This window comes from Macaca fascicularis, chromosome 15, assembly GCF_037993035.2.
Source record: "Macaca fascicularis isolate 582-1 chromosome 15, T2T-MFA8v1.1".
Taxonomy (NCBI): Eukaryota; Metazoa; Chordata; class Mammalia; order Primates; family Cercopithecidae; genus Macaca; species Macaca fascicularis.
In genome coordinates this window covers 82988812-83010123 of record NC_088389.1, presented here as the reverse complement: position 1 = coordinate 83010123, position 21312 = coordinate 82988812, and the positions used below count along the sequence as shown (strand labels likewise).

The 21312-nt window shown below is 33.2% G+C and overlaps 1 protein-coding gene across 6 annotated transcripts in view; it reads left to right on the top strand.

The window, feature by feature from the left end:
* CCDC171 (coiled-coil domain containing 171) overlaps positions 1 to 21312 on the top strand; it is a 383549-nt gene that overhangs the window by 276298 nt on the left and 85939 nt on the right. For 5 of the 6 annotated variants that reach the window (XM_074017436.1, XM_005581679.5, XM_045373284.3 and 2 more), the window contains one exon: positions 7617 to 7748. The exons of the other annotated variant lie outside the window; for it this stretch is intronic. In XM_074017436.1, coding sequence (XP_073873537.1) covers positions 7617 to 7748 — 132 coding nt within the window. The remainder of the gene's footprint in view (positions 1 to 7616; positions 7749 to 21312) is intronic. 6 annotated transcript variants of the gene reach the window in all.

Here is a 21312-nt window from a genome sequence, read left to right as displayed (position 1 = left end):
GTCTCTAAATATAACTAAAGCCATCTCTAGATTCTAATGGAGGTTTTGCTGATATTGTCACCGCTTTGTTTATTTGATTACTAAAAATAGTATCTGTATTTTACTTTGCCTAGTCAAGACCTAGAGAACAAAGCCTAAATTCAATTATCAGAATATCTCTTGGAAAGAGATGTGCTAACAAGGAATTTGCAGGTAATGTAATGACTAGTTTGATTCCTATGAGATAGAAAGATGATTACTTCTATTCTTAGAGTGGATTGTGGAATGGAATAGTGTCAAACAGGATATGATAGATGAAGACACTGTATAACCAAATCTTTAAATATAATTTTATAATTTTACATTAACAATGATAAATCAGAGTAAATAATAATATATAGTTATTTTTGATTTTTAGTTTTCAGTGCATTTATAAGGAGTACAAAGAATAATTTTTAATTTATGAAACTGACAGTGTTTTAAAAGTTGAAACATGATCCTCTGCCTCTAAAAAACCCAATTTTTAGTAGCTTGTCAATGACTCTCTAAATGTTACTTATGATCTTTGAACTCTATTCTCAATTTCTTGATCTTGGTTCCTGAAGATCAGCTGTGCAAGACACACAGGTGTTAACACAGCTGGCTTGCTGATGACAACTCTGTCCATATAGCTGTCTTGTGTGTCATTATTCATATTGTTCAGTGTCATTCTGACCTAGCCAAGCTAAAAATGGTACTCCAGCTCAAGAGGGATTTTGAAACCTTGACAAACTAAAGATAAGACACTACAGAATATCATGTACATGTGGTTAGCAGTTTTTAGCTTAAACACATCTAAATAACTAATTTCAGCTTGTATCTATCTTTATCCTTTAAAATAATTTATCTTAGGAATGAAAATATATCTGTGTGGATGAGTGTTATCAATTCTCTTCTCAAGTATGGTTTGTTTGTTTGTTTGTTTAAATAGCTCAAGGTCAAAGCACTCTGTGAGGTGCATTCTGTAGTATATAGCCTATGCCACAGATTTATCATGTTATCTAGTGACTTTATAAGATGTCCATGATTAAATCACCCTATTTTCCAGCTTGATAATTTGATTTGAGTAGTCAGTTTTTTAGATCTTTAATTGGGATGCAGCCAGATTGATAATTTGATTCAAGAGATCAGTTTTTTTTTTTTTTTTAATTTCTGTAATTGGGATGTAACTATAATGTGTGGTGTGGTTGTAGTGGTGGATTTTGCCCTCTTTTCTGGTGACAGCAGCTGGCAGTCATGGGAGAGTTCTGGCTTTGCTCCAGAGTTGTAGGTTAAGTTAAATAACCTGCCAGCAAAAGAGGGCTAGTTGCTTACCTCCCACTTTTCAAATTATGAGTTTCTATGCTTGCTGCAGTGCCAATGGAATGCCTGCTTCTGCTGAGAGAGTGTCAGGGTCTCTTTCCAGTAGGTGTGGAGCACAGCGGGAACTGTGGCTTATATCCTGGGACACTGTGGTTTGGGGATCCTCCATTATGACATTGTGATCATTGTATAAGGATGATTGCTACACAGGTAACTTGTTTCTTAGTGTAATAATTGTGTGCCCGTGTGTACGTGTGTGTGTGTGTGTGTCAGAGAGAGAGAGAGAGAGAGAGAGAGAGGGGATATGAATGAATGAATGAGAATGCCCACAGGTGCAAGGAAACTATTGAGGAAAATAAAGATGTTTAACATTCATTGATTATCACAAAACCATTTTTGTGAAACAAACATTGTTGCTAAGATTGCCAAACAATAGATATAAAGAAAAAAAAATAGGGAAATGGAAGTACCAACATCTTAAGTAATTTCTTCAACTATTAATTGTTCATATATAGATATTAAAATGCATTACTATTTGGCACTAAGAGCACTAGACTTAGTATCTCCATATTAGAGATGGCAATAACTATTTCACAAGGTGGATAGCAGAATCAAGTAATGTAGCGTGGAGAGTACGGTTGTCCCTTGGTTTCTTTGGGGGATTGGTTTCCAAACCTTCTGTGGATGCCAAAATCCATGATATTTAAGTTCCTGATATAAAATGGTGTAGTATTTGCATATAATCTGTGCACATCCTTCCATACACTTAAAATCACTTCTAGATTTATTTATAGTACCTAATACAATGTAAGTGCTTTCTAAATTATACTGTATTGTTTGGGGAATAATGAAAAGGAAAAAAAGTTTGTACATATTCAGGACAGATGCAGCTTAAAATATATACTTTCAATTCATGGTTGAATTCATGGATATGGAACCCACAGATATGGAGGGCCAACTGAACTTTGAAAATTATGAAGTACTTTTGGAGGTATTATTTGTATTATTACTAATAGAAGTAGTATTGTTATCTGTCTATCCATTTGATTAATTAAATAGTTAAAGAAAAGGTTAAAGAAGAGGGAAAGTATCCATTTAGGGATAACCATCCTATCCCTGAATATCATTTTCATTGCACTGACACACTTTGATCCTTCCTCCTATCACTGTGTACATATCAGAGTCTTGAACTGTCTAATTATGTTTTTTTTAAGATTATTTTCTCTTTCTTTTACATTGTAGAATTCACGAGTTTAGAATGGTGTTCTTATCTGATCATACTTACTAAGAGCCTCTGAAAGCATAGTGGGTATTTTCTTTCTTTCTTTTTTTTTTTTTTTTGCTACTGTGTATTACAGAGTATATGGTTAACTCTGGCTAGTTCCCTTTTCTTTGTATTTGCAAAAGACTCTCCAGTATGCCTCTTCCACTTGTTTAACCAGAATTTCTGTTAATTAGGTATTAGAATAAGTGGTCAGTAGTTGTGACCAGGAAAGTTAGCTGTGGCATCAGGAGACGGTACACTGATTTCTGGAAACATTGAGGGAAGGAACCAGAAAGTGTCTTGAGATGGCACTCTGTTTTGGCAATATAAACTTGACTCACTAGAAATTGTTTGTAGATTCTCTGGTGAGAAGTAGTCATTAAAAAAAAACTTTACAGATAATAAAAAAATTATCTTTCTTCTATATCTCCAGAGCAGGGGATGACCAACTTTTTCTGTAAAGGTCAGATAGTAAATATCTTAGGCTTGGTGAACCATATGGTCTTTGTCTCAACAACTCAACTCTGTCATTGTAACAGGAAAGCAGCCATGGACAATAGGTAGATGAATGTGTATAGCTCTAATAAAACTTTATTTATAATAACAGACAGTGAGCTGGATTTGGTTCCCAGGCTGTAGTGTGCTGACTGTACACTGCTCTTTGGTGCATAGGTTGAAAAATAGTGTGTAGGCTGTTCTAGTACATAGAATGAAAAATAAAAGGAAGAAGGGGAAGCAGTAAGGAATCAGTGGGAATGGAAGGAAGTACAAGGGATGGAGTAGGACAAAGGATGACAAGAAAATGGAGGCAAAGTACAACGTGAACACAGGATGATGAAAATAGAGATTATAAGAAATATTGTAGAGGTCTGTTTTCATATTGGAGTATATCTGGTAAAAAGGTTTATTTTGAAGCATTGGAGGCCATAATAGATAGGAGCAAATAAAATTGAAGCAGATTAAAAGTATGTCATGAAGCCCTGATATCAGTTGCCTTTCCCAGGCATTCAGAATTCAGAGAATGTATACATCTTCTTACATGTGTTTTTAACTCAACCTCAGTTTTTATGTATACCTTAAGGTCTTCTGGCTTGGTATCCGATTGGTAAAAATACAGCTAGTAAATCATTTCATGAGTGGTTTTTTTTTTTTTTTTAATTGGAACATAGAGTCCAGACGGATTTATAGCTGTGCATGATAAAAGATGGAGGGAGTTGAGCAATTTTTCTAGAAATGACTAATTTAATTTCATAGTTGATATCTAGCAGAAATAGCTTTTTTGTTTGTTTTGGTAGGAGCATAAAAGTTAGAAAACAGATTGTTTACTTGTGAGTAAAGACTAATCAGAGAAATAGGAATAGTACAGTATGGATCTTGTGGATCACTTAAATCTAGAACTGGATTATATATTTATCTTGAAATAAATATATTTCATGGCACCGTTTTGACTTTTTAGAAAGTTTTATTTATTTTTCTTCTCCTGTTTTTTTTAAATGATATGTCTATTAGAAGTATCTCCTTTCTGAAAGTATGTAATAAGAAAGGGAGAAAGTAAACTGTTCTTTCTAAAAATCAAAATTTTAGAGTAGGAGTAATATAGGTTTTAAAAATTATTCTAAAATATGATATTGCATGATTTTAAAGAACGTTATGGAATGTGTAACATCTGATAATTGAGATTTATATTGGGAAAGTCTGTGGAAAAATTATATGTTAAAAATGAGCTGTTAGGCATTTTGAACAAGAAAAACATTGTATACATGTATTAGTCATATTGATAAATAAATGAGAATAAAAAGGCATAGAATCTTAATTATAGGATGAATAATGTATTATAAACATAATTAAGGATTGACTTCTGAAATTATAATTTAATCTACAGACAGGTAACTGCTGGTTGTTTTATTCCTAATTCACACTAAGCTTGGTACTTTAAAAGATAAACTTTTCCTTTTAGAAAAAGAAAATTTACTATTCTAATATTACTTCAAAACTTTTTTGACAGTAACTAATTTGCTTTAGATCCTAGTTCTTGAAAATAATAATTTTGTATCCAATAAGCTGTATTTCCTAAGGAAATTCCAAATTATCTCTCTTTTAATATGTTAGTTACTTTGTTCTCAGCCTGCCTGTTCTATTTCTTTTCATGAACAAACTTAACGCAACAAGGTGAGAGTCCTTTCTTACTATTCTGTGTTGAATCTCCCTGTTCACACCTTGAAATTCAGACTTTCCTTCTGCATTCTTTCTAAAGTCTCTCCCTTCTACCCTTTATTTCTCCTGTTCCTTTTCATCTTTCTTTTCTTTTCATTTGTTGCATGATTGTATTTTTGCTTGTCTTAGTGTCACTGTTTTGTATTCTTTCAACATGATGCTTTCACTCCCTTTACTCATTAAAATAAAATAATTTATAGATAATTCTTTTACAACACTTTTCTAAAAACTTTTCCTAGAAATATTTGAGAACATTTTAGATACTCTCAAAGTTCCGGTTTAATTTAAAAGTGGAAAAAACTCTTAAAATTTTAGTAGAAGTATTTGTGATATTGCGTCTATTATATATCACAGGTCTCTCACTCTTGATGGCATTGTCAAGTTGATTCAACAGATAATTGGTAATTAAATGAAAGTATTAAAGCATGCATATTATTCAAATGATTATGATGTTCATCATTAGGTGTAGCAAAAATAGCTGCATTTTGCAAGTTTTTTTAATTTACTATAAAGCATTATTTAATTTGGCAAATTAAGTAATATTATACCAAAAATATTGAAATGACAATAAATCAGTTTTAGATCCAAGATACCACAGCTTAACATTGCTCATAAAGTTTATTTAGAGAATATAAAATGTGGCTTACTGTTCACTGTGTGTCAAGCTTCATGGATGAAGTATGGTGCCTGATGCTAATCAGGTTAAAGGACCTCCAGTGCTTGAGCTGTGTTGTGGATTATACTTATATTGCTTATGGTTTTTTTTCCCCTCTCTTTGCCCGTATTAGCAATCTGCTTTTGTACTTTGACATCCAGGATTTCCCTAGTGAATTTTGTCACAGAAAAAAGAGAATCATCAATATCGCAGTTAAACTTGACTTTCAAAGCTAATAGTATCTCATTTGGGGGCTCAAATTTAATAAATTTTCTTTGATTCTGGGTGAGTTTTTAAACATCAAACAATGAATTGGCCAGGGTGCAGTAAAATATTTAGATCTATTGACTGTGGTTCAGAAGGGTAGAAGGCAAAACACTAGTGGTTTGATGTTGATAAATTCTCAGAACCTTAATCCACATTAATGTTTTCTTTTATCCGAGTACACATTGGTGACAAAAAAAGCAAGAGAAGGTATTCATACATGTAAAATATAAAACCTAAAACAAATGTATTTGTAAAATATGATTTATTTTGTTATGCTAAGTAAGTTTAACAGCATTCTTATCCTGATTGAAGACTCTGGAGAGTGTTTGTTGCAGATAAATATACATTCTGAATTGAGATTTCAGCATGCATGTGGTACTCACGTCATTATAAAAATTATATCATAGTGTGTTTTACAGCATACACTTTGACATTCTCTTATTGACAGAAAGTCTTCAGATCAGCTTGGGACCTATAAGGATTTTTATGCCCACAGATTAGCATGAACAGTTAAAAATGCCATTATATGTTTGTGTATGTTTGCTGGCTTAAAGAAACGCAGAGTTTCTTTAACTCAGAGTTTGATAGTTTTGTGAAATGTGTATATATCTTAAGGAACTAATTAATATAATAAAAATAATTCAAACAGTTTTACAAGCTGCCCGAGTAGACTAGAAAAATGAAGGAGAAATGTTCTATCTTATAGTTTTGCCAAGTTATATTTGAAGTTGCTTGGATAAAACTAGAGATAGAAATATATTTATTTGGGCAATTAATGCAATTTTTAGTTAACCCTAGTTTTGACCTTTGCTACCTGATAAAAAACTTTTTGTTCTGTGGCATTGAGCTAATTGTATAATATTTATTAAATATATGGTAGCAAATAGATAAAATTTTTAAACCTATTCCAAGCATAAGGAAAGTTAGAAAATATGTCTATGTATTGAAAACTCCTATTATTAAACTATATGATTAAAACAAGAGCTTACTGATCTTAAATGCAAACTAAACTGTGGAATTCTTAAGGCTTTTACTAAGTTTGGAAATTAAAAACCAAAATATCTGTTTTTGAATGTTTCCATTTATATTATATAAGGAATATTTTCTCATTTGTCCAGAAGGTGGCAGTGTGATATCAACTGCATGTGATTCCACACTGACTGGAGAATTGGTGTTTTTCCCATATCGGTGATGTGTTTGTATTGTTGCCTTTCCGAATACTTAAAATAGAGTACAAATACTACTGATTTTATCTGTTGTATTGTTTAGAAATTGTGTGACTGTGTTGGTTTATATGTATTTAATCATTAAGACTCAAGTTTAATAAAATCCTGCAATTCTAGAAGAGTGAAAAGGGCAAACAAACCTCTTACTTGTATATTTTTAAGTCTCCTTTTGTGTTGAGTATATTTGTTTTAATTCTAGAGTACATGTTATTGAAGTTTTCTTTTCAAAGACTAGTACCTAATAACAATCTTGTCCAATATTTGTCAGTTCATGTCAGTTTAAACACCACATGTTACTAAGCAGGTGATAATGATTAGGAGATTGCTGTTGTTTTTGATTTTGTGAATGTTTTTTCTTTTCTTCCTTTTTTCTTTTTAGGGTGGAACTGTGAAAAAATAATTCAAAACCTCTTGATCAGAAGAGCTCCAGTGACTCTTCTTCCCCTCCCTCATTTCAAGCAGGAGGATGCTTTTTCTTCTTAACATTCTCCCCCAGCACTCTGAATTAGAGATTTATTTGCAACGAAAAATCAATTAGTCCTAAATTTATTCATGGATTTCAGGTCCAGCGATCAATGCAAGTCCACTCAGTGGGCTCAAGGGGACCCAGTTCATCCCAGTTAATGTGTCTGAAGGGGAATTACCATTGATGCTGTTTTTTTCCCTTTAGGTCAGAGATCAGATCTCGCTGTCATGGTCTGCGGCAAGCAGGAATGACTTCACCCTGCAGCTACCCAAACTGCACCTGGAGACCTTTGCAATGGAGGGGCTCAAGGGCGGGCCAGAGGTGGTAGCATGCCAGGTTAGAGTCTAAATAACATTGTTTGCTACTGAGACATATAGAAAAATAAATTGCACTAACTGGAGAGAAAGAAAGCCTCAAAGTATTGTGAATAATTTAAAGGAGATGCAAATAAATGTTTCTTCATTTTCTTCTATCATGTAACAATATACTTTACAAAATGCTGTTTTTTTCTTTAAAGCCTAGAACTAGCCTATTAAAATAATCCAGAAAAGTGTTTTTACCAAGGAAAAATGTGTTTTATGGCAAAGTACAGTATTAAAAGAAAATACTTCCCTATCAGCAGAGGACAATAAGACACTAGGCTGTATCTCTTTAAGCAAGTCTCAATTTGTTGCTCTTATTGTTTGAAAATAAGTAACTTTAGAAAAAAAAAAATAAGAAATCACTTTAGATGTAAACATCAAGAGAGATACCTGAAATTTCTCAATATTAATTCCAAAATATATCCAACATTTCTTACGAAGTAATTTAATTTCAGCAAGACTTAAACTTACCTGTATTTTCTATTGAAGAGTATTTTACCCTTTAATACTTAGTTTTAATGAACATTGTAAGATGTGCAAACTGGGTCATTTCATTTATAAAACTTAAAATACCAAATCATAAGACCTCAAATAACTTTAAAGTACATTAATCAACTTATTTTTAGAAACATTCATTTTCAGATGCTGTAGGTATCGTTCTATTTTATGTCACTATTGTATTAATGTTATTGTGATCAATTTTTTCCTTCAGGTTGTTTTTCTTAATCTGACAAAATGAAATTCAGTGTGTCCTGTTAATGCCCAAAACCTTCATTAAAAAGGAAAACTATCAACATTATGTAAATTATAGGAAGCATGATATTTCAAAAGAGACTGTCCTTGTCCAATAGCACTCTATTTTTTAGTGTATTTAAAAGGAGAAATGTCTCTTAAAACTTAGTGTGCCTTTCACATGTTGAGATTTAAAATAATCTTTTTCATTCTTTAGTTTATGACCCTGTGGAATTTTAATTTTATAGAAAATTAATGTCAGTTTGTGTGGAGCAATGTTAATTTTTTATATGCTCCATATCCTAATTTAATTTGTTATTAGTACCAAATTAATGCTCTACAAGGAAAAAAAAAATACTCATTGCTTCTTTCATTAGATTGTCCAATATATCTAAAATATATATAATTATAAAACTAAGCATAAAATATTTTTATTTTCTGTTATGGGTAGAATGCTGTACTGTTATTTAAGATGAGATTTAAAATGTGTATTTTAAATTTGATTATCAGTATTTATGAATTCATCATAACTATGAATACAATCTGATTTGAGATTTTTCTAGTGGTTGTAAAATTGTCCTTTACTTGGCTATTTCAATTCAGAATCTCACAAGGCTTAGTATTTGTCATAATTTACAAATAAAGACTTCCTCAAAACTAGATCTTGGTGGTTTGGAAAGAGACTGATTCCCAAAAATGCCCTTTTTGGGGGTTATTATATCTGGGAGCAGCAAGAAGGAAATGTAGAGACCCATAGTTTAAACTACTGTCTTTTCTAGATTCTAATAAAAATAGTTACATACATTCCCACCTGGATAAGTTCCATTGACATACTGTAATATATATCGTAGTTTAGTAGTATAGTATACATCATAGTTGGAAAATTAGGAGACATTAGTGGTAATAATAGTACCTACAATTTCAGCGAACACTTAACTGTGTACCAGGTACCATGCTTAGCTCTTTGCATATGTCATCTTATTTAATTCTCACAATGAGCCTGTCAAATAGATGGCACTATCTCCATTTTACACTTAAAACAACCACCACCGCCACAACAAACACAACAGGTAACTCCTCAGATCAACAGCAAGGAAAAGGCAGAGTCAAGAGCCTGGATTTAAGTCTAATAGTATTTGACTGCTAAGCTGAACTAATAAATCTGATACTAAAAAATGTAGACACATATGTTAGATGGTAAGAGTAAAACACTTAGGTATCTATAATGGAATTTTTCTTCCATTTATAAAAAATTATGCATCTATGTATGATATAGATCATAGTTTATGCTGTATTATAGACTAATTATAGCCTAATAGTGTGAAACTCTAATTTCACCTTTTTTTTTTGCAGTATAAAAATATGTGCATTTATGCTAAGTGTGGCTGCTTACTTGGGAATTCAGTAGTTGTTTAACTTTGTAGTCTGACTCTGTACTGATGAAGTTGACTATTCAGGGTTCTCAACCTTTGATTATGAAGAGAGGATAACTCAGCAGGGTGTGGTAGTATATGAACCGTTTGCCCAGCTTACTCAGCTGTCATTTGTAGAAGTAGGAGCTGAAGTTTTCTGTCTCCTTCAATGGGGGCAAACTTTATTGTAGGTATAATCCTGAATGAAAAGAGACCAGTGAGCATTATTACTGAGTGAAGAGGATGAGTGGATTACCTATGTTCTCTGAACCTGGAAGAACACATGACTGATGCTTTTCTATGGAGAAAAATTCAGTTCAACTTGTTTCTGAGATCTGCTAAGCTGCCCCCCTGGCCTCAATTTCCTTAGCTTAAAACAAAAAAAAAGTAATGCTACTGATCCCTGAGGTTTGCAGTAGGATTGAATGCAGCGATGGATGTAAAGTGTAGTACAGTGCCTAGCCTAGAGAAAGCAGGCAGTGCAAGGTGGCTGTTGTTATTGCAGCCATTATAAGGCCCTTGTAAAGATGAAGTAAGTAACAGTAGCTTGTTTTCATTACTTTTAAGGTGTGTGTATGTTTTATTTTGAGGAATGGTTATTTAAGATTTTTTTTCTATATCTTTCCATTTATTTTCTTCACCCTTCCCTGTTTGTTCAAAGACTTTAAATAAAATTTTGATCAAGCACAGCCTACCATAGCTTCATATTTACTTTTCCATGGCATATGATGTTCCAATGAGGCCATATCTCCAGTGAAACTATTCATTTAAGTTCCTATAGCAAATTTAAACCTATACTAGTGCTTTTGTCTTCCAAATAACAGCAAATAGGCTTTCATTACAATACTGAGAAGAATAAAAACACCCAGATTAGACAAATTAGCTTTAAATGAAAAGTCCAGTATAGTGTGAATGCAGAGAGCTTTGCAATAAAAAAGATTCTACTTATACTTTATAAAGATAATACCTATTATTCATTATCTTATACTCTGAATTACATTTTTTCAATAATTATGATATGTACTATTGGTAATAACTGGCAAATATTAGCAGGCATCCAATAAATGTTTGTGTTTGCATTTTGATTCAGTAGTAATAAATAATAATTATACAGTAACAATAGCTAACATTTGTTGAGTGCACAAAAATCAATCCAAGATGGATAAAAGACTTAAATGTAAAATCTAAAACTATTTAGCTTTAAAACTATGTAAAACCTTTAAGCCAACCTAGGCAAAACCATTCTGGACATAGGAACCAGCAAAAATTTCGTGCTAAAGACGCCAAAAGCAATTGCAACAAAGACAAAAAATGACAAATGGGATCTAATTAAACTTAAGAGCTTCTGTACAGCAAAAGAAACTATCAACAGAGTAAACAGACAACCTACAGAATGGGGAAAATATATTGCAAACTATGCATCTGATGAAGATTTAATAACCAGCATCTATAAGGAACTTAAACAAATTTATAAGAAAAAACCAACCGCATTAAAAAGTGGGTATAGGATATCAACACATACTTTTCAAAAGAATACATACATGCAAGTTAACAAGCATATGAAAAGAAAAAGCTCAATGACAGTGCTGATCTTTAGAGAATGCAAATCAAAACCACAATGGATACCATCTCACACCAGTCAAAATGACTACTACTAAAAAGTCAAAAAATAACAGATACTGATGAGGTTGTTGAAAAAAGGGATTGCTTATACACTGTTGGTGGGAGTGTAAATTAGTTCAGCCATAGTGGAAAGCAGTGTGGCAATTCCTCAAAAAGCTGAAAACAGAACGACCATTTGACCCAGCACTCCCATTAACTGAGTATGTACCCCAAGGAATACAAATAGTTCTACCATAAAGACACATGCAGGCGTATGTTCACTGTAGCACTATTCACAATAGTAAAACATGGAATCAACCTAAATGTCCATCCATGGTAGACTGGATAAAGAAAATGTGGTACATGTACACCATGGAATACTGTGCAACCGTGAAGAGAACAAGATCATGTTTTTTGTGGGAACATGGATAAAGCTGGAGGCCATCATCCTCAGCAATCTAACACAAGAACAGAAAACCAAACACCACATGTTCTTACTTGTAAGTGGGAGCTAAATGATGAGAACACACGGACACAAAGAGGGGAGCAACTGGGGCCTTGAGGCTGGAGGGTATGGGAGAAGGGAGAGGATCAGAAAAAATAGCTATTGGGAACTAGGCTTAGTACCTGGGTGACAAAGTAATCTGTACAACAAACCATTGTGACATGTGTTTACCTATATAACAAACCTGCACATTTACCTCTGAACCTAAAATAAAAGTGAAAAAAAATCCTTTAAAATTCTGCCATTCAGAAACAACCAATGTTAACATTTTGGTATATATACTTCTAGTCATTTTTTAGCCATAAATACAAACTCATATGCACATACTATTTATATTTAATATACCTATATATATTTAAACAATAATTGGGCCATATAGTTTTTTTCACTTTTTCCTTTTTATTGGTATGTCATAGTTACACATACTTTGGAGGTACATGTGATATTTTTATACCTATATACAATGTACAATGATCAATCAGGGTAATTTCATTATCCATCCCCTCAAATGTTTTTCTTTATGTTGGGCACATTACAATTCTTCTCTTTTAGCTATTTTGAAATATACAATAAGTTATTGTTAATTATAATTTCCCTACTGTACTATTGAATATTAGAACTTTATACCTTCTAGCTAACTATTTTTGTACTCTTTAACCAACCTCTCTTGGGCCATACTCTCTGTATGCATTTTTTTAAACCTAATAATATGATGTCTTTCTTGTCAGTAAATACAGATTTATATAATTATTTTTGATGGCTGAGTTGTATTCTACTATATGGCTCTACCACAGTATATTTCATCAGTTTTCTGTTGATGGATATTTGAAGTTATTTTGAATTTTTTGGTTATTATGAATAAAATGGTAATTAATATCCTCTTGCATACATATTTTAATTATTCTCTTTTTCCCCTGGTATAAATTAGTAGAATGATTACATCAAATATTATGTATACTCTAAGGCTTTTAATACATATTCTCCAAGTGTCCCTGAAAAAGATAAGATGGTTCCAGTTTACCCCCTACAAGACTTCTATTAGCCCTTTAATATTCTTTTTAAAGTGTGGTTCTTTATTTTCTGATAATAGAAGAAAGTTTTTTTCTCTTTTTATAATTTTGGTCTTCCCTGAATTTTCAGACATCCATTCTCACTAGGTCCTTATGTTATACAGAGTTGCTAGGTTTTAATCTAAGAGATTCTCTCTGGTGAAGTAAGGAAGAAATATTTTGTGGCAGCTGCTCATCTCACAGATTTTCTGTTTCATTGCTTTCTGAGTGCATGACTGTGCTTTGAATATTTGAGATTATTGGAATTGGTAAGTGACATCATTTTAATAGTAACTTATCAAAAAGATTTTGGATTATCCAGAGTTGTTGTATATAAGAATTTGTGCAATTCTCTTTCTTTTTTTAAATTTTTTACTTGCCAATTGATAAATTGTAGTTGTGTATATTTACATGGTACAAAGTGATCTTATGGCTTATGAATACAATGTGGAATAAATAAATCATGCTAATGAACATATCTATCACTTCCAATTATCTCTCTCTCCCTCTCTCTCTCTTTTTTTTTTTTTTGTTTTTTTTTTTTGTTTTGTTTTGTTTTTTTGAAACGGAGTCTCTCTGTTGCCCAGGCTGGAGTGCAGTGGCGTGATCTTGGTTCACTCCAGCCTCCCACTCCTGGGTTCAAGCGAATTTCCTGCTTCAGACTCCTCAGTAGCTGGGACTATAGGCATGTGCCACCACGCCCACCTAATTTTTTTTTATAATTTTACTAGAGACAGGGTTTCACCATGTTGGCCAGGCTGGTCTCGAACTCCTGACCTCAAATGATTCATCCACCTCAGCCTTCCAAAGTGCTGGGATTACAGGCATGAGCCACTGTACCCAGCCCAAAATAAAAATATCTTTTATGTTGAAAAATATAAAATAATTTTATAATTGGGTTGTGGAATCGAAAATAATGTTGGAATGTTACCTTCTTCAAAGGTTTGTAAATATTTCCCAGATAAGAGCTGTTTGCTAGGGAAATACAATTAGCTTGCAAAGTCATATAGTTCATCTGAGAATAAATGAATTTGATGGAAAAATACCATCCTTTGTCTCATCTAGCTACTTGACAGGTATGGACTCTAGTTTTTCAGAATATAAATTGTGCCAATGAGCAATCTAAATGTCCTAGATTTGGGGCCTAACTTGAATGTGAATATAAGAGGTAGTGAATTTGGTGATTTTTTTGGTTGTTGCTGACAGTAGGAAGAGTTTGCTACTTGGTAGTTGACATTTCAGAATTCTCCTCTGAAGATTTCATAGTGCACAAGTGGAACTAAAATTTCTTCAAAATTTCCTTAGTAGAGCTCTAAGCAATGCTAAACAAAAGTATTACAAGAAATGAAATGCCAAGGTGCACATATGAACTTATTACTTTTCTCTTTTTGTTTATTTTTGTCATTAAAAAATTTGATGCATAATAGATATACTTGGTTTTAGGGTACATGTGATAATTTAATACATTCATATAATTTGTAAAGTTCAAATCAGTGTGCTTGGGATATAGATCCATCACCTTAAGTATTTGTCTTTTCTTTATATTAGAACCATTCAGATTCTTCTAGCTATTTTAAAATATAAAATACATTATTGTAAACTGTAGTTACCCTACTGATCTAACACTAGGTCTTATTATTTCTATCACACCATATATTTGTACCCAGTAATCAACTTCTCTTCATTCCCTTCTCACCACTACCCTTCCTGGCCTCTGGTAACTACTAATCTATATATCTTCTTGAGTGTCACCTTTTTAGCTCCCACATATGAGTCAGAACATGCAATATTTGTCTTTCTGTGCTTGGCTTATTTCATTTAGTGACCTGCAATTGTATCTATGTTGCTGCAAATGATAAGATTTCATTCCTAATTCATTGTGTATATCTGTATCACATTTTCTTTATTCATTTATTAATGGCCACTTAGGCTGATTCCACATTTTGGCTGTCGTGAATAATGCTGCAGTAAAAATGGGAATACAGATGCCTTGTGATATATTTATTTCTTTTGTGTATATACTCAGTGGTGGAGTTACTGGATCATATGGTAGTACTATTTTTAGTTTTTTGAGGAAACTCCATACTGTTCTCCATAGTGCCTTACTAATTTACATTCTCCCTAATAGTGTGCAAGGATTCTCCTTTCTCCATATTTTTATTGACATCCATTATTGCCTGTCTTTTTTATATAAATTTTAACCGGAGTGAGATGATAGCTCATTGTAGTTTTGATTTGCATTTCTGTGATGGTTAATGATGTTGAGTATTTTTTTCATATACCTGTTGACCATTTGTATGTTTTCTTTTGAGAAATATCTATTCAGATCTTTTGGCCACTTTTACATTAAATTATTGATTATTTTGCTATGGAGTTGTTTGAGCTCTTGCATATTCTGGTTATTAATCCTCGTCAGGTGGATACTTGCAAATGTATTCTCCCATTTCGTGTGTTGTCTCTTCACTTGGTTGATTGCTTCCTTTGCTGTGCAGAAGCTTTTTAACTTGACGTAATCCCATTTTTCCATTTTGGCATGGTTGCTTGTGTTTTTAAAATCTTACACAGAAAAATCTTTGCCCAGATCCGTGTCCTGGAGTGTTTCCCCAATGTTTAGGAAAACTTATTTTAAGGGCTTGTTGCAAAGTGAGATAACAATAATGATCTTAGTTTTAATTCAATATCAATATAAATAGCATTTAAACGTTGGTTATAGTCATTGTGAGTTACGCCTTGTCATCCTCAATCTATATCTTCTCCTAAGATTTTAGTGTTTGATGACTGGGAAAACTGCTAGATAATTAGCTTTGCATATAAGCAATTATTAGAGCAGTTTTGGTATTTTCCCATAAGTCTTTTCACCATCCTTTTCTGCCATTATTTCCCCTTCTCCTTCTGTGCCTGTTGTTTGATTTCTAGGTTTTTTGTTTGTTTGTTTAATGGTGGTGGAGATGGGGGATGCATCAGATTTTTAGGACAGAATCTTGAGGGTAAAAATATAAAATTATGCTCTTTTTGTTCAGATATTTTGCCAGCTGATAAAAGCCAGCCTCCCTTCCTTCCTGCCTGCCTCCCCTCCCCTCCTCTCCCCTGCCCTCCCTTCCCCTCCCTTCCTTCCTTCCTTTTTTTTTTCTTTTGAGACAGGATCTTGCTCTGTTGCCCAGGCTAGAGTGCAGTGGTATGATCATAGCTCACTACAGTCTCAAATGCCAGGGCTCAAGCAATCTTCCTGCCTCAGCCTGCTGAGTAACTAGAACCACAGGTGTGCACCACCATGCCTAGGTAATATTTTAAATTTTTTGTAGATAATATTTTATTTTTTAATTTTTTTTTTGTAGAAACACAGTCTTGCTGTGCTGCCCAGACTGGTCTGAAGCTCCTGGCCTCAAGCTATCCTCCCATCTCAGCCTCCCAAAGTGTTGGAATTACAGGCATTAGCCACCATAGCTAGCTCTTTTATTTTAAAAGATATATTTTATTTTAAAAGATTTATTGTAATAAGGTATTTTCTGTATATCCATTATTAAAACATAGTCTTGCACACTAAGTGCCTTCTATCTGTCAACTCCTTCTGATAGGTAGAAGGACTTCTATGAAGTTTTCTTTCTAATACTAGCAGATGAGATATCTTACATCTTGCGTCCTGGGTTGCATTTCAGACCAGTGGGTTTGTTTCTTGTTTTTTCTTGTTGAGATTTTTATTTCTCTTTGCCTTTTAAAAAGGACAAGATGACATTTAAGAGCAAGTAATTGCATCCGTGTAAAGCTTCTCCTACAGTTTTAAAGAATCTTATAACTTTGTAATCCTTAATTCAGCTTTATGTATGTATGAATTATATACCCTGCAGAAATGATCTGTTTTCACTGATCTGAACTGAGATTAAGGAAAATCTGGTAGGACTTCTTTAAAAATAAGGTAGATTTATAAATTCATTTTTCTAGTTTTATTGTTTATTATTCCTTTTCTTAAAAGGAAGGAAATAAAATCATAGCAGAATCAGTATTACAGAAGGTTGAAGCGGTTATGCAACTTTGCCAGAAAGTAGTAGGACTGGCAATAAAGCAGATGAAATCCTTCCCCCTGTAGATGCACATTACACCAGTAGCAGGGATTCTCATAATTTTATACAATTGTTTTCATTTTGTGTGTGTGTGGAATACAGCATTGTCCTTTCTTGTGAAGGATGAATATGTATTATAATTCTTGTGGCACTCAAAGTGCTACTGGAGTTCTATCCTAGAATCACTATTTTCTGTGACCCCTTGACCCTAAATTCTTCCAGCATGTCAGTTTCCTCATCAGTAAAATGGAGATGATATTACCTGGTCTGGTGCATCTTTGGGTAATTACGAGGATCCTATAACATGTATGAAAGAACTTAGAAAATTAAATAGCACTAATAAAGGTTTTTGAAATAATTCTTCTTTAAATATTTGGCATATAAACATTCCTTGGTCAGGTATATATAGATTGCTTAGTTTTCAATTTCAGGTTGATATTTTTACCCCTTTAAAAGACAAGCAAGTAAATCAGATTATATGGAAATTAGCAACCATAGGTCTGTGCAATTTACTGTATGCCATTGAGTTTGCTAGAAAATCATGTTGATTAGAATGGGAATTTCTTAGCATAGTATTTGGAAAAGTTAAAATGATTTCATTTTCTGGGGAAGGAATCAGCATGGTAGTATTAGAAAAAGCCTGTGTGGAGAGTCAGAATGCCTGGATTGAAGTTCTGGCCCTGTAATTTAACCACTTTGGTAAGTCACTCAACAGCACAGAGCAACCATTTCCTCATCCGTAAAAGGTGACAGTGATGCCAGTCTTGCTTTTGCTCACAGGACTGTAGGGAGATCAGATGAGATAATGTGCATGTGAAGGTGATTTTCACATTAAAAATGCTATATTAATAAAAGCTAAGTTGGACTGAACTATAAAAGGCCTAAGGTCAGGAACGGTGACCCAAGTATACTGAGAAATGTTTTAGTGTTTTGACTTTTGGAGGTTTTTGATTGATGACCTGTTCATCATGTGCCTTCAAAAAAATAAAATGTTCAACAACTTTAGTGTTTCCTTCCAGTTAAGTATACAGCCATTGCCAAGACCCAGGTGGTAAATTCATACCATATACTACTATTTAAATAATCGTATAAAGTAATGCAAACATTTCTACTGTTCCCATATTTTGAAACATTTTGTCACCTTTATTTACACCATTTAATTTTGGGGTGATTTCAAATTCCAAATCTGTGAAGTGGCAACAGTATTTGCTTTTATGTGAGATGTTTGAGATGCAATTAGTAAAAAACAAAAATGACAAAACATATCAAAGTGCGGTACAGAATGTTTTTTTTTGTTACAACTTTCAGTTCTAGGTGGCCCTAAGTAGAAAAGCTGCTGAAATGATGTGAACATAATTCCTTTGTCATTAATGTTAAGAGGCAAAAACGAAATTCTAAACTTGATGCTTTGTCCTTTTGTTCATTTTAAGGCCCATTTTAAAATATAACTCGAACTATTATATCATTTAATACTTATTATTGAGAGACCGAAGCCTGTGAGCAGTTGAACTTTCAAGTGCTACAACCAGAATTGCTATTCATTTTAGCTACTTGGACGAAAAACAGTGTTTGATGGACTGCCTAGGTGAAGACCTGGAAAAGGAAGGGTTATCTACAAATTGAGTGAGTTTATTATGGCTTAGTGATTTGCTGATTGATTTCATTTGCTGTCAGTTAAGGCTCTCTTAATGTCAGTTTTCTTTGCATAATGCCTTGAAATAAAGACTGATGAAGTTCTTCAAATTGATGCCGCTTATATAAACTGACCCTGATTTGCCCTATTCTGCATGACAACTTAAGTGACAGCAGTTAGAAGAAAATACAGCAATGAATATGCAACTTAAGGATTAAGGAAGATGCAGTAAATCATTCAGTCTAAAACCAGGTACAAAGGTAATTTCTTGTAATAATTCCACAGATGCCTTACGTTTGTTAAACAGACTATTGTTACTCTCAAATATATGTTTTCATTAGGTACATGTATTTGAATTGAAGAAGATAACTAAAAGTTATTCCAACAGGGATCCTAATTCTTTTCCCTCTTATTTAAAGTTGGAATTATCAAAATCACAGTTTTAAAAATATTTTACATAGGATATCTACATGCAAAAGAATGATTGGACTTTTATCTTACAACATGCACAAAAATAAACTCAAAATGGAGTAAACAATGTTTAAAAAGACCTAATACCATAAAACAAAGGAAACAATTAACAAAATGGAAAGGCAACCTGTGGAATGGGAGAAAGTATTTATAAACTGTATATCCAGTAAGGAGTTTAATATCCAAAATATATAAGAAACTCATACAACACAATAACTTTTTTAAAAAATGGGCAAAGGACCTAAAAAGACATTTTTCCAAAGAACACATGCAAGTGGCCAATAAGTAAAAAGGTGTTCAGCATCACTAACCATCAGGGAAATGAAAATCAAAACCACAGTGAGATATCACATCACAACTGTTAGGATGGCTATTACCAGAAAGTTAAAAGACAACAGGTGTTGGCAAGGATGTAGAGAAAAGGGAACCCTTGTGCACTATTGGTGGAAATGTAAATTGGTATAGCTATTATGGAAAACGGTATGGAATTTTCTCAAAAAATAAAAATAGAACTACTGTATGATCCAGCAATCCTACTTCTGGGTATATATCCAAAGGAAATGAAACCATTGTCTTGAAGACATATCTGCACTTCCATGTTCATTGTAGTATTATTCACAATAGCCAAGATATAGAAACAACTTAAGTGCCCTCTAATGGATGAATGGACAAAGGAAATGTTTACACACACACACGTACACACACAGGAAAATTCAGCTTTAAAAAATAAAGGAAATCCTGCAATATGCTACAACATATATGAACATGGAGGACATTATGCTAAGCGAAATAAGCCAGACGCAGAAAAGAAAATACTGCATGATTCCACTTATACACAGAATTTTTAAAAATGTAACTCATAGAAACAGAGGAAAAGGTAGTTACCTGAGGTTGGGGATGGTTGGGGGAATGAGGAGATAATTGGTCAAAGGGTAGAAACTTTGAGTTATAAGATGAATAATCTCTGGAGATCATGGTACAGTGTTATATAATGCATTGTATACTTGAAATTTGCTTAGAGTCAGGGCCCTTGAGGGTTGAAGGTTGAGGGACTCTCCTACAGCTAAGAGTCTGTGGTGGGAATGTAGATTGCTGGGGGTCTCTCACTTACTCTTTCCCCACTTTACTGGACCTCTCCAGGCTCCCAGCCAATCCCGGATGAGCAGGCTGTCTTGCTTCCCTCTCCTTCCTTGCTTTTGGTGTTTCCCACTCCTCTATGGAATTCCAGTGCTCTCTCTTAGATGATCTATTTGAAGTGTGATTATCTACTTGCTATTTTGATTCCTTTTTATGGAAGAGGCGAATACCATATGCATGTAGTCAGTATTCTCACCACATACACAAAAAGGGTAACTGTGAGGTGATAGATATGTTAATTAGCTTGATTGTGGTAATAATTTTACAAAGTATATGTATATTAAATAATCACATTATACCCCTTAAATATATACAATCTTTATTTGTCAAAAAAATAAATATTTTATTTGAGTTTGCATAGTACTGTATATTAAGTAACCAGTGAAATGTAGGGTAATTTTAGAAAGGGTTTAGGAAGTAGTTTTCAGTTTTGGAGCTTTCTAGTAACAGTAGTAGGTTTTTTCCCCCTTTTCCCACCGAAAGTCTCCTAGTGACTAAAAGGAGGCATAAGTTTTTGAGGGAAGACTAACTTAAGAAGTAACTCACTGGAGAAAACATTAAAAGGTAAACTGTGGCATATACAATTTTAAGGTATTTGTTTGAGTGAACTGGGCAATTCATGAGTTGTGCAGCTCCAGGCCAGAAGTAGTTTGGAGGTCATGTTGAGAGAACACACTCAAATTTCTATACTTTTATAGACACTAAGCCAAAATCCAAATCAACTCTTTATCTGAAATAAAAGATTGTTGCTTAATTCATTTATTTTCAAAGGAAAAATAAAAATAAAAAACAATTTAAATTCTCATAATTTCATTTGGAAATAGTATTCTTAATTTTCTTAACAAAGTACCCTTTAAAAAAAAAATCTCAGAAGACTTGCCAATACTAGCCGATCGAATCCTTCCTCAATTTTAAAAAACAGGAATTGCATGTAAACAA